This window comes from Lagenorhynchus albirostris, chromosome X, assembly GCF_949774975.1.
Source record: "Lagenorhynchus albirostris chromosome X, mLagAlb1.1, whole genome shotgun sequence".
NCBI lineage: Eukaryota > Metazoa > Chordata > Mammalia > Artiodactyla > Delphinidae > Lagenorhynchus > Lagenorhynchus albirostris.
This window is the reverse complement of record NC_083116.1, coordinates 1,416,141-1,431,506: the sequence shown is the minus strand read 5'-3', so window position 1 is coordinate 1,431,506 and position 15,366 is coordinate 1,416,141. Positions and strand designations below refer to the sequence as shown.

At 55.8% G+C, this 15,366-nt stretch overlaps 2 protein-coding genes across 6 annotated transcripts in view; one reads left to right on the top strand and one right to left on the bottom strand.

Annotated features, from left to right (window-relative positions):
- Positions 1 to 1,203: 1,203 nt before the first annotated feature.
- On the top strand, positions 1,204 to 13,697 carry LOC132513025 (long-wave-sensitive opsin 1). 5 transcript variants are annotated; one of them, XM_060137242.1, is made up of 6 exons: positions 1,204 to 1,328; positions 6,113 to 6,409; positions 8,281 to 8,449; positions 9,606 to 9,771; positions 10,782 to 11,110; positions 13,471 to 13,697. In XM_060137242.1, the coding sequence occupies exons 2-6, from the start codon at positions 6,178 to 6,180 to the stop codon at positions 13,607 to 13,609; spliced, it is 1,035 nt and encodes a 344-aa protein (XP_059993225.1). In that variant the 5' UTR covers positions 1,204 to 1,328; positions 6,113 to 6,177; the 3' UTR covers positions 13,610 to 13,697. The 5 variants fall into 5 exon arrangements, with proteins under 5 accessions (XP_059993225.1, XP_059993226.1, XP_059993222.1 ...); XM_060137243.1 differs by lacking the exon at positions 1,204 to 1,328 and adding an exon at positions 1,741 to 2,268 and having other exon boundaries at positions 11,060 to 11,110; XM_060137239.1 differs by lacking the exon at positions 1,204 to 1,328 and adding an exon at positions 1,741 to 2,268 and having other exon boundaries at positions 11,060 to 11,299.
- Positions 13,698 to 13,995: 298 nt separating this feature from the next.
- The window catches only part of TEX28 (testis expressed 28), a 118,117-nt gene continuing 116,746 nt past the window's right edge, over positions 13,996 to 15,366 (bottom strand). The window contains 4 exon segments of the mRNA XM_060137244.1: positions 13,996 to 14,094; positions 14,097 to 14,236; positions 14,239 to 14,353; positions 14,631 to 14,766. Of these exon segments, the coding sequence (XP_059993227.1) occupies positions 13,996 to 14,094; positions 14,097 to 14,236; positions 14,239 to 14,353; positions 14,631 to 14,766 (490 nt within the window).

The following is a 15,366-nucleotide window of genomic DNA, read 5'->3' as shown; positions in this document are numbered from 1 at the left end:
ATTTTGGCCCCACTCACTTTTCTTCATCTCCCTCTCGAGAGCCCCTCCTTTTTTCTCCACGCTTTGCCGGAGTGCAGGACCCAGTGAGCTTTCGCTGGGCCTCGGGAAGCACACGTGTGCGCCCAGGTGCCAGGGGACTTTCCAGGGCAGTAATCTGCTTTTGGCTAAAACTGGACCTGATCTTCTGTTAGCCCTAATCATCAATTAGCACCCGACTCTGCAGACGGTCCAGGGGAGGGTCCAGGACTCACTGCCATCGCCACCTCCTCCCTTTGCCCTGTCCCCTCGTTCCCCAGGGTCTTGGGGCAGCCCTGCCGCTGAGCTCAGTCATTGGTGCCATGCTGGACAGGGGCAGGCTGGGCAAGCGGTGGGCCAGCTCCGGCTGGAGGCTTCACAGAGGGCTTCCACAGGGCCCGCGGCAGCCCCGTGAGGGAGGGGGGTAGGCAGGGGCAGGCAGGATGGGTCCTCTCCTTTTAGACAGAAGGTGAACCTGGCCTGAGAGGGAGGGGTCACCCCACTCAAGGCCACCTGGCCAGTCCATGGCAGTGCTGGGAAGCCAGTGCTCAGAAGGGACCAGGTTGAGCAGGTGATCTCAGAGGGGGCCCACCTCCGGCTCTCACATTCTCAGATGCGCTGATTCTTTGACTCTGGTGGCGGGGGGACAGGCAGAGCCCCCAGGGATCCAGGAAGAGGGAAAAGCATGGCCTTGGAAGTCAGAAGTCAGAAGTCAGAAGAACCTGGGGTTGAGCTCTAGGCATCTGACCTTGTACCATCAAACATGCCATGTTCACCCCTCAAAACCCCTTTCAGTTCTTTTGGTTACGTACCCAGAAGGAGAATTGCTGAATCACGTGGTAATTCTATTTTTCAATCTTTGGAATTGCCAAACTGTTTTCCACAGTGGCTGCACCATCACCATCTAATTTTAGAATAGTTTCATCACCACCAAAGGCATCCCCATCCCCGTTAGCAGTCACTTTCCATCACCCCCAGCCCAGCCCCTGGCACCACCAGGCTGCTTTCTGTCTCTGTGGATTTATCTATTCTGGACATTTCATATACACAGAATCATACAGTGTGAGGTCTTCTGTGTCTGGCTCCTTGCACCTAGCATCACGTTTCCAAGGTTCACTCATGTTGGAACATGTGTCAGAATTCCACTCCTTATTATGGCTGAATAATATTCCATTGCATGGATAGAGGGCACTTTGTTTATCCATTCAGCTGTCGACTCCCTTTTGACCTTTTGTGAATAATGCTGCTCTGAGCATTCCTATTCGCCGCCTTGTGTGGAAACACGCAAGGCTGCGGAGTTGGGCAATTAGCAGGTAAGCGATGCCAGCAGCCAGGCTGCAGTGGGACCGTGAAGGCAGCCTGCCTGCAACGCTCTGTTGAGAGCTTTGCTTTTGAAGGCAAGTCTAGAGCGAGGCTGTAGTCACGGGCAGGCCAAGGAAAGGTTGTCAACTCAGGGGAGGGAGAGTTGAGGTGGGGTCTGAGGGCTTCTGGGCACCCTCAGCTGCTTCGGGAGGGCTGTTGGGAGGGCCTGGCTGAGCTCCCTGGTGACGGAACGAGCTGCAGCCCACGGGGAGCAAGGCGGTGGGGTGAGGGAGAAGCAAGATGCGCGGCGGAGTCTCTCCCACCCCAGGCCTGTCCTTCCCTTCCCAGGGAAGGGGCCCCACTGGCACGACTTGCATCCATCTGGGCCCCCGAGATGGTCTGACCCACAGGGAGGTTCCAGTTCCAGGCCTCAGCCCCGCGACGTCACTCGGGGGGCAGCCGCTGGGAAAGGTGGGTCTGGGCTTCGGGCTGAAAAGCCCGACACTCGTGCCTGCCCGGCCTAGGAGCAGACGCTGGACGGTAGAAGGGAAGAGAGGACAGGGAAATAGCAGCGAGGGCCCCCGGCAGCCTCCACAGCCACCCTGGCTCTGAGCCCGGCTCCCAGCAAATCCCTCTGAGCCGCCCTCGTGGGCTCGCCTGAGGAGCCAGGAGGCCCAGGGGTGGGGAAGCAGGAGGTCTAAGTCCCAGGCCCAATTAAGAGATCAGATGGCGAAAGGCTTGGGAGCGTTTAAGGTGAGGAGAGCTGGGCTGGTATAAAGCACTGTGACCGCCGGGCAGCGCCAGGTCCGCAGGCATCGGGGACGGGGTTCTCCAGAGCCATGGCCCAGCAGTGGGGCCCTCAGAGGTTTGCAGGTGGGCAGCCGCAGACCAGCTTCGAGGACAGCACCCAGGGGAGCGTCTTCACCTACACCAACAGCAACTCCACCAGAGGTGAGCGAGTAGGGGCCAAGGCTGGGTCACGCTGGCTACAGCGGCCCTCCTGGGACACAGGCCTGAGCGGCCGTCTCTCTTAGCCTTCATGATAACATGAATGGGGGGGGTCCTCTCTGAATGTGAAAGGACACCGTAATATCGAATACACATTTTCAAACCACATGGGCTTCCCAGACCCTCTGAGAATTCCTGTCCCAGGAAAGTTCATGAACTCTTCCCGTGTGGCCCCAGACTGCTAGTGAGCGCTCAGCACACTCATCCCTCAGCACACTCATCCCTCAGCACACTCATCCCTCAGCACACTCATCCCTCAGCACACTCATCCCTCAATACACTCATCCCTCAGCACACTCATCCCTCAGCACACTCATCCCTCAGCACACTCATCCCTCAGCACACTCATCCCTCAATACACTCATCCCTCAACACACTCATCCCTCAGCACACTCATCCCTCAATACACTCATCCCTCAATACACTCATCCCTCAATACACTCATCCCTGAGCGCTCAATACACTCATCCCTGAGCGCTCAATACACTCATCCCTCAATACACTCATCCCTCAACACACTCATCCCTCAACACACTCATCCCTCAATACACTCATCCCTCAATACACTCATCCCTCAATACACTCATCCCTCAATACACTCATCCCTCAATACACTCATCCCTGAGCGCTCAATACACTCATCCCTGAGCGCTCAATACACTCATCCCTGAGCGCTCAATACACTCATCCCTCAATACACTCATCCCTCAACACACTCATCCCTCAATACACTCATCCCTGAGTGCTCAATACACTCATCCCTCAATACACTCATCCCTCAATGCACTCATCCCTGAGCGCTCAATACACTCATCCCTCAATACACTCATCCCTCAATACACTCATCCCTGAGCGCTCAATACACTCATCCCTCAATACACTCATCCCTCAATACACTCATCCCTGAGCGCTCAATACACTCATCCCTCAATACACTCATCCCTGAGCGCTCAATACACTCATCCCTGAGCGCTCAATACACTCATCCCTGAGCGCTCAATACACTCATCCCTCAATACACTCATCCCTCAATACACTCATCCCTGAGCGCTCAATACACTCATCCCTCAATACACTCATCCCTCAATACACTCATCCCTCAATACACTCATCCCTGAGCGCTCAATACACTCATCCCTCAATACACTCATCCCTGAGCGCTCAATACACTCATCCCTGAGCACTCAATACACTCATCCCTGAGCTTCCAGGGAGGGAACTGGGCCTGACTCATCTTTGCATCTCCCAAAGCCAAATGGAGGCCACCAGCAGGAGTGACAGGCTGGGTTGGCCCGCAGGAGGGTGAGTGACTTCGAGAGCCTAAGGGGAGAAGAGACCGTGGTGGTGGTGGCCATCTTATCCCAGTTCACGCCCAGAGCCCTCGGCCTCTGGCGGTACATGCTAGGGAAGAGGCTAGCTCGGCTCCCGGGGCAGCTGTTCTGCTCCGAGCTGTCCCAGTAGAGAGGGCTTTGGCCCAAAAGAAAGCCGAAAAGTCCATCGAGGCAGCCCGAGTTCTGCCCTGGGCATGCCAGCCCACCTGAGGGCTGTAATGACCCTCAGCCCCTGGCCCCCCTCCCCGGGTCCCTTCTTCAAACCAAAGACCTTCCGTTCCTTTAAGAATGTCTCACGTGCTGCAGTTTCCAGAAGCCACACCAGCTCCTTGACAGCCGTGAAGTTCACCTTGACCTGACTGCACCCCAGAATGTCCTCGATGTAGACACAGCAATGCTCTCCGCGGAGGCCCATGGGGCTTCATCGATGCACAAGATTCCTTATTGTAAAATGTTTTCAAAAGTTCAAGTGTCTACCAAAGTAGAGGGGAGAGTATAGTGGCCCCCGGGTATCCATCACTTGTCTTATTTCATCTCTAACCCCCTCCGCTAACCACTCCTGCCGATTTCTGCAAGCACATCCAAGACATCACATCATTTCCTCTGTAAATCTTCGGGTACCTGTAAGAAGAGAGGACTCTTTAAAAACACTACCACAAGGTCATACTTTTAGAGGTTCCCCCTCAACCTCCTTGCAATTTATTTGTTGAAGAAAGCGAGTCTGTTGTCCCCAGACTCACCCACTTCAGACTTTGCTGAAGGCTCCCCACACCCTTCTGCCACGCCTGTTTCCGTCAGCGAGCTGTCGAGCTGAAGGTCTGCCGGGCAGCCAGGCGGATGTGTCCGATGTTGGGGCGAGCCCGCTCCATTAGGAGGGGGTCCCTTTTTCCACAGTGCTGGCAGCTGCTCACACTCAATGCCAGGACCCATTAAACCACTGGGGATTTCGAAATGGTGACATTGGGATTCTTGTGACCCTGTCTTCATTTATTAGCTTCACTACTTTGATAAAGAGAAACAGGCTCTCACGTGCCATCGGGTTGCCCAGGGATACGGTGTGCGTGGGAAAGGCAGAAGAGATGCTTGAGTCTCCTTCTATTTCGCCCAGTTCCAAATAGTGACTTGGTTCCCCAATGGAGCCAGTTGGGTTTGACCTCTGCGTCTCCTTTCTCTCCCACTAAGAATCATGTTCTTAAGGGCTGTGGGTAGAGTTGGAATTAGAATATCATTTCGTTACTCATTTGCTTTATCTCAAACACACTCAAAATGGTCTCAGAATGATGACGCCAACACTATCGCCAACAACATCACTACCCAAAGCTTAACCTTTGGACGGGTCTTTTCATCCTTTGGGAACATGCCACCAGGCTCGAATAGGCAGACTAGCGTCTTTTGGAGTCCCTCCGAGTAGCCTCTCTCTATGTGACCATGCCACCGAGAGCATATGCGGTCAGGTCCATTTGTTTTATTTTTGATTTTTCAGGGATTGCTTTTTAAAATTTAATGTTGTTTTCTAATTATGGAATAAAATATTTATAAGCTGGCTTCCTGCCAGCCCCCATATCCAATTCCCTCCCACCCTGTACTTCTCAGGAGACCCTTACCTGGGAGTTGACTGTGATACCCTTCTCGCGCTCATTTCTTCACAGAACTAGACCTGAAACTTCCAGGAGAAGGGGGCAGGCCGGTGCACCTGCTTTTGCTGCACTGCCGGAGGCCCCCTCATTTTGCTTCCCACGTTCGGAGCGCTCCTGTCCCTTCTGTGCCACACACGGCCCTCATCCCTGCCTGATCCAGACTCCATGGGTGGTCCAGGAAGGACGGTTGGGCTGCCTTGTTTCGAAACCGTCCCAGCCCCTCTCACTTGCCTGCACGCCGGAGCGTTCCACACGCCTCCTAGTTCCAGATGCTTTGGGGGTTGCTGTTCTCGGGGCCAGCAGCAGCCCCAGTGCTTTCCCTCTGCTCCCTTTTGCACAGAAACGGGCACTACACAGGTGTTACGTAGTCAAAGGCCTGTTCCTTGGGAGCCTGTGGTATCTAGCGTGGTTGCAGATATTGTCGGCAGGTTTCTGGGAGCTCCCTGCGGTAGGGGCGAATGAGGCCCAGGCACAGAAGGGTTCGGGGGAGAGGACCAAGCCAGCCAACCACACTCCAGGAGGCCGACGTGGCATATGGCGGGGCGCAGATCAGACGGGGGCGCGGCACCCGGCAGCGATGATGAAGGGTGCTGCCTTGTTAAGTTCAAGGATGCCCGTGCAGGCATCTAGCAGGCCGTGGCCTCGAGCTTGAGAGACGGGATGGAGGGAAGGTTGTCTGCAGGCGGGCAAAGCTAGAGGGGAAGACCAGTCGCAAAGGTGAGTGTGGCGGGCGGAAGGCAGGAGGGCTGAGGGGAGATTCTGATGGGGTGAGGGGGGCGGCACAGATGTAGCTGTGCCCTCTGTGTCTCCTGCCTCCAGACCCCTTCGACGGCCCCAATTACCACATCGCCCCCAGATGGGTGTACCACCTGACCAGCGTCTGGATGGTCTTCGTGCTCATCGCCTCCATCTTCACGAACGGGCCCGTGCTGGCAGCCACCATGAAGTTCAAGAAGCTGCGCCACCCTCTGAACTGGATGCTGGTGAACTTGGCCGTCGCTGACCTGGCGGAGACGGTCATTGCCAGCACCATCAGCGTTGTGAACCAGATGTACGGCTACTTTGTGCTGGGCCACCCCTTGTGCATTGTGGAGGGCTTCACTGTCTCCTTGTGTGGTAAGCCAGCCGGGGCGTGGGCACAGCCTCCCGTGCGTAAAGGAAACACTCATGCGGCAAAATCCGCAGGTGTGCCTCTGGGGCGTGTTCGAGGCACATCTCTGAACGGGGACAGACAGATCCACATAATCTCAGAACAGTGTGGGAGGGGAGGCCTCCGAGATATTGAAACTAGATCCTGCCAGCCCCATTGCTAATATCTCCGGGGGTTGTGACCCTGTTCCCGTCAACTTTGGCCATAAACACCTGCGCTCCCGGCTCCGTGCAGGGACAGAACCAAGGGCTGTGGGGTTGCAGCTTGGCGTCCACCTGAGATGACAGGGAGCCCAAGGGCCACAGCACTCACCACGTGCAGCCTGTCTCCAGGCCCCCGGCCATCAAAGCAGTGAAGGCTTGCAGCTGCCTTCCCATTTTTCAAGTTTCCCAGGGCCACCTGGTCACAATGCCTGGGTCCTTAGCTTCCACATCTAACTTGGGTTTGTCTTGTTACCGCCTGAAGTGATCTCCAATTCAGATTCTGAGGAGACGAATGACAGAAAGACACTAGGACTAGAGGGACAGGGGAGCGGGGACCTGGTCAATGACTTGAATTACTAGTGGTGTCAGCTCCACCAAGTTACTTTACCAGGGAAGGTTAGGCAGAGAAAGTCCATCCCAAGTTCCAACACTCCATGCACCTCGGTAGCTGGTGCCTGGCGCCCCTGGGTGGCTCCTCGCTTACGCCTGTCTTGCCTTTGTAACTGCTCGAGGTCTGCTCTCGGGTCGCCAGTTTTGGGGCCCTCTGGGGAAGCCCGTGGACCCCTTCTTAGAAGAACGTTGGCAAATGTGCACAGTGAGATCCATAGCATTACAAAGGAAGCCAATGATACTGAAATACAGCTATCAAAGTGTTAAACACTAGTGACAGACTCCTTCATTAAAAGCATTAGCATTGGGCTTCCCTGGTGGCGCAGTGGTTGAGAGTCCGCCTGCCGATGCGGGGGACGCGGGTTCGTGCCCCGGTCCGGGAAGATCCCATATGCCACGGAGCGGCTGGGCCCGTGCACCATGGCCGCTGAGCCTGCGCGTCTGGAGCCTGTGCTCCGCAACGGGAGAGGCCACAGCAGTGAGAGGCCCGCATACCACACACACACAAAAAGTATTAGTATTAACAGTATTTTTAGAAGTATTCGTGACGCCATTCTTTATTAAGGTATCAAATAACTGTATCTGGCCAGACAGTCACTGAAATGTCAAAGTAGTAATGAATGTAGTCATATTGGGAAACGTCTGCCACCCCTGTAAAGTGACCAAGTCACGGGCACTGCTAATGCTACCACACTCGCAATGGAAGTAAAGAAGGCCAAGCGTCCAGTAGAGCTTAGTGGAAACAAAGACATCATTTTCCCCACCCCAGCTCATGGAGCCCCAGATTCCATCCACAGGCCGCTGCATGGTGGGCGGTGCTGAGAGGCCCGGGCTGAGGGGAGGCCTGCCCACCGGCAGGGGGGCACGGCTTTCTGCACACGTCCTGTTTCCTTGCTCTGGGCTGGGACTGCAGTACCTCAGTGTGGCCTCACGTGTGTACATGGCCGTCAGGAGTTGCACTGACAGCATCACAAGAAAGGCTGGTGGCTGAGTAAAAGAGAGATGGGAAGCGAGGTGGGCCATGAGGCCAAATCAGAGAAGGCAAGGGGAGGCGGGTGCAGGCCCAGTGGGGAAGGAGCCGGGAAAGCAGGGGTTAGAGAAAGAAACTGACCAAGAGACCCGCTGCTCCCCGGACCGGAAAACACTTTTTGGAGAATTAGCTTTTGCAGGTAGCTGGGGGGTGTCCTCTTGATCTTGAAACGCGTTGCCTCAAAGCCCTCCTCTGTCTGCTTCTCCCCCTGCAGGGATCACCGGTCTCTGGTCCTTGGCCATCATTTCCTGGGAGAGGTGGATGGTGGTCTGCAAGCCCTTCGGCAACGTGAGATTTGATGCCAAGCTGGCCATTGCGGGCATTGCCTTCTCCTGGATCTGGGCTGCTGTGTGGACAGCTCCACCCATCTTTGGCTGGAGCAGGTAAGGGTGCCAGGAAGGCGATTCGTTTAGAGCAGAGCAGGGAGGGTCAAACTCGTGATTCCCTTTGTGACCTTGGGGCAAATCATTTCCAGTCCCTGGGCCTTTGTGCCTCCACGAGTAAACTGAGGATGGACCTGACTCTCGCTGAGACCCCTTGGAGCGCGCACTGTCTGTGAACGCGTGACTCTGCCTGGCTGCAATGTGGAAATGGGCCCTGTGGTCCCCAAGCCTCTGGAAAAGTCTGTTTCTCCCAAACAGGAGCAGCTCATGAGAACACATAGAGAAACGCTGCCGGCTGAGGCCACAGGCACGTTTGGATTCCAGAGCCCTCTTGCCTACTCTGCCCCAGGCCTCTTTCTTGCACCTGCTGAGGGGCCCCCTTTCCGAGGCTCCTTGGGTCGTAGGTACACCTGGGCTGTTGGTTACAGTGTCCCCTCCAGGTGGCTCCTTTGGGGGAAGTCCCGCATTTCCAAGGAAACGGCTCAGGTGTTTGAGGGGGCTGGACGGGACGAGGCCGTTGCATTTGTATCTTGCACTGCAGGCTGGTGAACAAGTTCTTGTGGTGTCTGGAGAGGGTGTGGTCTTTCTTTGGGAAGCTGCCATCAGTGTGAGGAACCAGGCCCTGTCTGTCCCCTCCTCATGCTCCCGTGCCCACAGTGGCTGTGACTGTTGGACACGTCCTCATTGAATCCTCAGGGGTTCACAGGTGTTAAGACGAGGGTGCCTCGCCTTCCCTTCGTAAAGAGGGCATGTGATTGGGGCTATGAACATGTTGTGGAACCAGATAGCGGTGACGGATGCACAACACTGTGAATGTACCAAACCTCATCATTATGTTATGTGTATTCTACCTCAGTAAAAAAAGAAGGGAACGTGAGACCAGAGACGGACAAGGATTTCCTAAGGTCCTTCTGAAGGGCTTCCTTTGGGGGTGATGAAAACGTTCCGGAGCTACAGACGGAGGTGGCGGTTGCACAACATTGCGAACGCACTAAATGCCTCCGAACTGTTCACTTCAAAAATGGTTAATTCGTGTAACGTGAATTTCACCTCACTAAAAAGCCCAGCAACCCTACCCGAGTCAGTGGTGCGCTGGGGCGGGCAGGGGCTCGGGTCCCTGCCCACCTCAGGACGGGCTGCCGGCCCTTCTCCCCAGGTACTGGCCCCACGGCCTGAAGACGTCGTGCGGCCCGGATGTGTTCAGTGGCAGCTCTTACCCCGGGGTGCAGTCTTACATGATCACGCTCATGATCACCTGCTGCTTCATCCCGCTCAGCGTTATCGTGCTCTGCTACCTGCAAGTGTGGCTGGCCATCCGAGCGGTGAGCCCCCCCCAGCTTCACCCCTGCAGGCAGGCTCATGAACGCCAGGGAGGTCTAGGCTGGTACAGAGGACCGCCCAGTCCGCTCTCCAGCCCCAAAGCCAGATACCTGGAATTGCCAGGATCTGCCAATGCCTTCGAGGTGGCAGGTGCAGCCCTGGCTCCCTCGGCCTCGCCCCTACAGGGTGGGAAGGGACTGCCCGCCTCCTAGTGGAGGGACCCAATAAGGGACCACAGCTGCATTTCCTCCTGATCCCGGGGGTGGTAAGCCAGCCTCTGCCACGGAGTGGAGCACAGCCGGCCAGATCCAGAGGCTACACTTGCCGGTCAAGGGGTGTTTTGCAAAGGCTGCTGCCGGAGCGCTCGCGTCCCGCTCACGCGCCATCTGCCCCCCAGACCTGTACTCCCCCCTCCCCCTGGGAAGGGGATCCCCTGGTGTGGGAAATCAGAGCGAAGCAGGAGAATGAGATCGGGGTCCTGAGCACCGTGGGTACGTTGTCCCTTTGTCAATCAGCTTACCTACAACCAGCCATCTGTCCCTGTTGGGCTCCTGCCTGGCACAGGGAATAAGAGGCCTCTGGGGCGGCACCTTTCCTCTACGAAGCGGCTTGTGCCCACAATCGGATCAGCATGTGCTTATGAGCTCTTTGTGGAGCGGAGGCCACGGGCTGGAGCTAAGCTCCCCCGACCTCACTGCCTTCAGTGTGTGACCTGTTCCCTCCTCGCTCCCCTCACCGCGCTGGCGGTCAGGGATCGGAAGCTGCTTAGCCAACTCCCACAGGTATCCGCACACAGCTGGGTCCGAGTGAGCTCTGGGCTGCGCAGCCCAGGCTCCAGAACGCGCTCCAGCCCTCAGTCACCCCTCGTCCCCATTCAGCTGTCTGCCGCCAGTCCCTGCCCGCAGGCCGCCCCTGTGTCTTCTCCTGCCCGGCCCCTCAGACCTGACCATGGGAGGAGACACTGGTAAGGGACCAGGTGAGGCTAGGCACAGCCTCCTTACCTCCTTCACAGACTCCTAACAGCAAGCCAGCTAAGCCAAGAACTCGGCGAGCGCAGCGCGGGGCTGTCTTAGCCGAGCCCGGCTGTACCACCTCCAAGCCTGGAAGAGCTCCCGCAAGGCTGGCCCCACTCGGGTGGCCCGGGTACCGCACAGCTGGGCCCGTCTGCTTCTCCCCGCTACCCTCCCTGACCAGCTACCCAAGCAGCAGTAACATGGAATCCCCTGGGGTACGGAGCCCTGAGGGGTCCTCCCACTCAATGTCCCCGGGGCCACTCTCTGTCCCCCCCAGGTGGCGAAGCAGCAGAAAGAATCCGAATCCACCCGGAAGGCGGAGAAGGAGGTAACCCGCATGGTGATGGTGATGATCTTTGCGTACTGCCTCTGCTGGGGGCCCTACACATTCTTTGCGTGCTTCGCCGCTGCCCACCCTGGCTACGCCTTCCACCCTCTGGTGGCCGCCCTGCCATCCTACTTCGCCAAAAGTGCCACCATCTACAACCCCATTATCTATGTCTTTATGAACCGGCAGGTGAGTCACGCGGTGCACACAGCAAACCGGAAATGGACCCCGGAAGAGCCCAGGGAGGGCCCCCACCTGGAAGCGTGTCTGTGGGAAGACTGACAATGACCCCCAGGACAATAGCCGGGGAAGGCCGAGCATGCGACCCAGCCCCAGCCAGCCCTCCCTCTGGATCCCTTTATGATCTGGGCCTGCGGGTGGGCATTTCCTCCAGTGCACTGTGTGCTGCGTGCCCCTCCCCTCTGCTGGCCTTTGGGCGAGCCCGGAGCTCAGACAGCCTAGGATTGCCAGATGTCCCCTAGGCATGCCCTTCTTGATTTCATAGACACAACTCTTCTCTTGAACTTAATCTTTCCATCTTCAAACGCTAACAGTGACCAGGACACAAAGAGGCCCTTCCTGCCTGGGCTGATCTTTGGCTGCTGTGACTTTATGGGTTAGTTCAGGCAGGACATGCTGTGGTCTTGCTAGATGGCAGCCCACAAGTCCTAGGCCTCTTAGTAGGTTACGGGTGATCCAGGCTCATCATCTTCCAAGTGCAATTTGCCTTATTCGTCCTTAGTGGATACTAAGGTGCAGCTGTGATGGGACTTGGTGATGACCAGCAAGGTCTGTGGGTCAGAAATACCACCCCCTCAGGGGCGTCCCATCTCACCATGGTAACGTCTAAGTATCAAGTAGGACCGGCACCACAGAGGAGTCCCCGGGACTCCACTGTTGGCACCTCAACACCCGGAGCGGAGCATAGCTCTACACCTGACCACTGTTTCCTGTCTTTCACATGGGTCTCTTTTTAGGTCTGGCTTTTGGTTGTGGAATCCTAGGCCATCTTGCCAAGTATTGTCTTTACTTGAGCCTTTCCATTCTCTCCTTCTGGAACTCCCCCTCCTCTACAATCATCTGCACTTCCAGACTCTCCAGACTTTCGAACTTTGCTTTCACCCTTTCCACACTGTTATCCCTTCCTGTTGCATTCAAGAGAGAATGTTCTGGAATTGAGCTCCACAAAGACGTGGAATTTTGCTCTTTTTGGTTTGCTGCTGATGCCCCGAGGACACAGGCTAGTACAGAGTGGGTGCCCAGTATGTAGATTATATCTCCTATCATCACTGAGTTAAGAACAATGCTTTGAGAATACGAAGCAGAGGCATTTGCTGTATATTTCGGGCCTCTTCTCGACTACGTCCAGCTACTCCAACATCAAAACTCTTAAAAAAAACCCATAATTGCTGAAATCAATAACAAGAATGGGGCTGGACAGCAGAACTGACTCAGCTGAAGAGCTGAACTCCTCAGCCTTATCTGCCAGCTCTTCAGCTGAGTCAGTTCTGCTGTCCAGCACAATGTTATGGATTTCAGCAATTATGTTTTTTTTTTAGAGTTTTGATGTTGGAGTAGCTGGATGTAGTCGAGAAGAGGCCCGAAATATACAGCAATGCTTTGTATCCTCAAAGCATTGTTCTTAACTCAGTGACAACAGGAGATACAATCTGAGAAGTGAATGCAGCCCACATGCCTTTAGGGGTGGAGCAGCAAAGAGCAGAGCGCTCCTGACACCAGAAGACTCTCTTGGCTGAAGAGATGATCGTTCTGGTGGCAAGAGATCTGAGATCAAGGTGTGGGCAGTGTTGGTGGTTTCTTAGAAAGAGTCTGTTCCAGGCCCCTCTCCTAGGTGCTGACAGGTACCCGTAACCTCTGGTGTTCCCTGGCTTGTAGACGAGTCTCCCCAATCTCTGCCTTTACCTTCCCTCTGGGTCTGATTCCAAATTCCCTTGTTTTCATGAGGACACCAGTCATTGGATTAGCGCCCACCCTACTCCAGCATGACCTCATGATAATATGCATCTTAATCACATCTGCAGAGACTATTTCCAAATAAGGTCACAGGCACAGGCTCCAGGGGTCAGGACTTGAACATATCTCTGGGGAGCACAATTGGGCCCGCAATAGTCACCGTCAACTGCTAAATTAGATGACTTAGATCATCAAATACTCAGGAATAGACCATCGCCATGTGCAAGGAGTAACTGGAGGCTGCCCCCATTCTCCCTGTAGATTGTGAGTGTGTAAGCCATCAAGGTGACACTGAGTGAACGCTCTCCTCGGAGTGCCCCAGCATTACATTTAGCCTAGCATGTTGGCCCTGCCTGCTCTGCTCAGTAACACTTTCTGTCCTGCAGTTTCGAAACTGCATCTTGCAGCTTTTTGGGAAGAAGGTGGATGACAGCTCTGAACTCTCCAGCGTTTCCAAAACAGAGGCCTCATCTGTCTCTTCGGTGTCACCTGCCTGAGTCGCCTGTCTCCCACTGGAAAACGTAACCGGTCCCACCCTCCGGGGCTTTGGCCACCCCGCCCCTGCCCCTTTTCTCCATCCCTGTGAAATAAATGTAGTTTCTCTTTGCCAAAAGCAACCGAGTCATAGAGGCTGCCACTGCAGTTTTGGGGCACTCGAGCCTCTGAGCGCTGGGTCACTGGGTCGTGAGAGAGCACGTGGGGGAGAGAGGGGCACAGCACCGTACTCTGGAGTTGCTCATCTTTTCTAAGCCTCGTGTCTACAGACGGGATAGAAGGATCGCAAGAAAGGCGAGCGCGAGGCGGGCGGGCGTCCACGTACCTCTCATTGGGCTGCTGGTGATGGAACAAGAAAGGGAGAGGCGAGAAGCAGCTGTCTGGGGAGGCGGGAGGAGCTAGCGAAGCCAGGCCCTTTACGGCCCCTCTGGTAGAGGCTTGGAATCCCCGGAACACAGTCTCCATCTGGAGGGGACCCGGGCCTGCCGGTCTGCGGCGGGGACGGCACGCTGCTTCCCTGCCAGGCCAGGGCACCCAGCCCGACGAGCAGGAGCGCGGTGCCCGTGCGCAGGCGCGAGCTCAGCAGCGGCACTGGGCAGGCGCACGCGCTGGAGACCAGGACCCGGAGGACGGTGGCCAGCGTGAGCAGCGGCGCGCCCAGCGGCACAGGCAGCCCCGGGGCCGGCTACGCACGCTCTCCGTCACCTCCAGTTGGGTCACCTGCTGCAGAGCCTCCAACTTGGCTACACGGCTCTTGAACGTGTCCATAACCTCCTGCAGGAGGAAGAGAGTGACGCTGTCACGCCGACCTCCCGCCCGCCGGGGGCACCGGAGCCTCAGCGTGCGAGTTCCCAGATCGGCTAAGCCGGAGCCGGAGCCGGGGAAAGGGCGGCATGAGCGGGAACACGAGATGCTGTGGGGCACAGCTTGAGGACCTGCCTCTTCCCTCGGTTCAGGGATGTCAGAGCGGATTCACTCATCTTCTGCTTCTCTCGTCCCCACGGCCTTCTCACTGGCCGCTTCTCACAAGGTCCCCCTGTGAGGTTCTCACCCGTATCTCCTTGGCTCTCTCGTAGGACAGATAGGCCATTCTCTCCTCGGCGCAGGCCAGATTCTGTTTGAGGTGGTAAATGTTGTCCAGGTGCCCCTGTAGGTGCTCATTCACCTGTCCTTCCAGCTGCACTTGTCTTGGGAGCAAAAGAGAAAGTAACACTCCCTGAGCGCCCGGCCCCAAGCTTGTTCTGGGGCTGAGCGGTCCTCCCTCAGGACTAGACTTGGGTTCAGAATCCACCTTCCTCCTCCTCCTCCAGGGCTGCCTCAGAACACCCCAGGTGCACGTCAGCCACACACCCACACCGATATTCATGTATCTTTTATATATAGTCACTCTTTTGTAACGGCTTTACAAAAATAGCAATAAACTAGAAGTTGCACAAATCGAGATCTAAACTGTCCGTGAGTGCTGTTAAATTCCATACAGAGTCCCACACCAGTGTTTGGTTTGCAGTAGTTCTTCCATAAAAGTCTGTGGATTATAGTGATGGAGCAGTCACAAAAGACCACATGTTGTATGATTCCTTTTAGAAGAAATGTCCCGAATAGGCCAGTCCACAAAGACAGAAATAAAGCTGTGATCTCCGGGGGCTGGACGGGGTAGGAGGTGGGAACTGACTGCTAGTGGGGATGGAATTTCTTTTGGAAGCGACGACAATGTTCTGGACTGAGACTGCTCTGTGAATATTTTGCTAAAAACCCTGAACTTTACACTTAAGTGGCTGAATTGTATG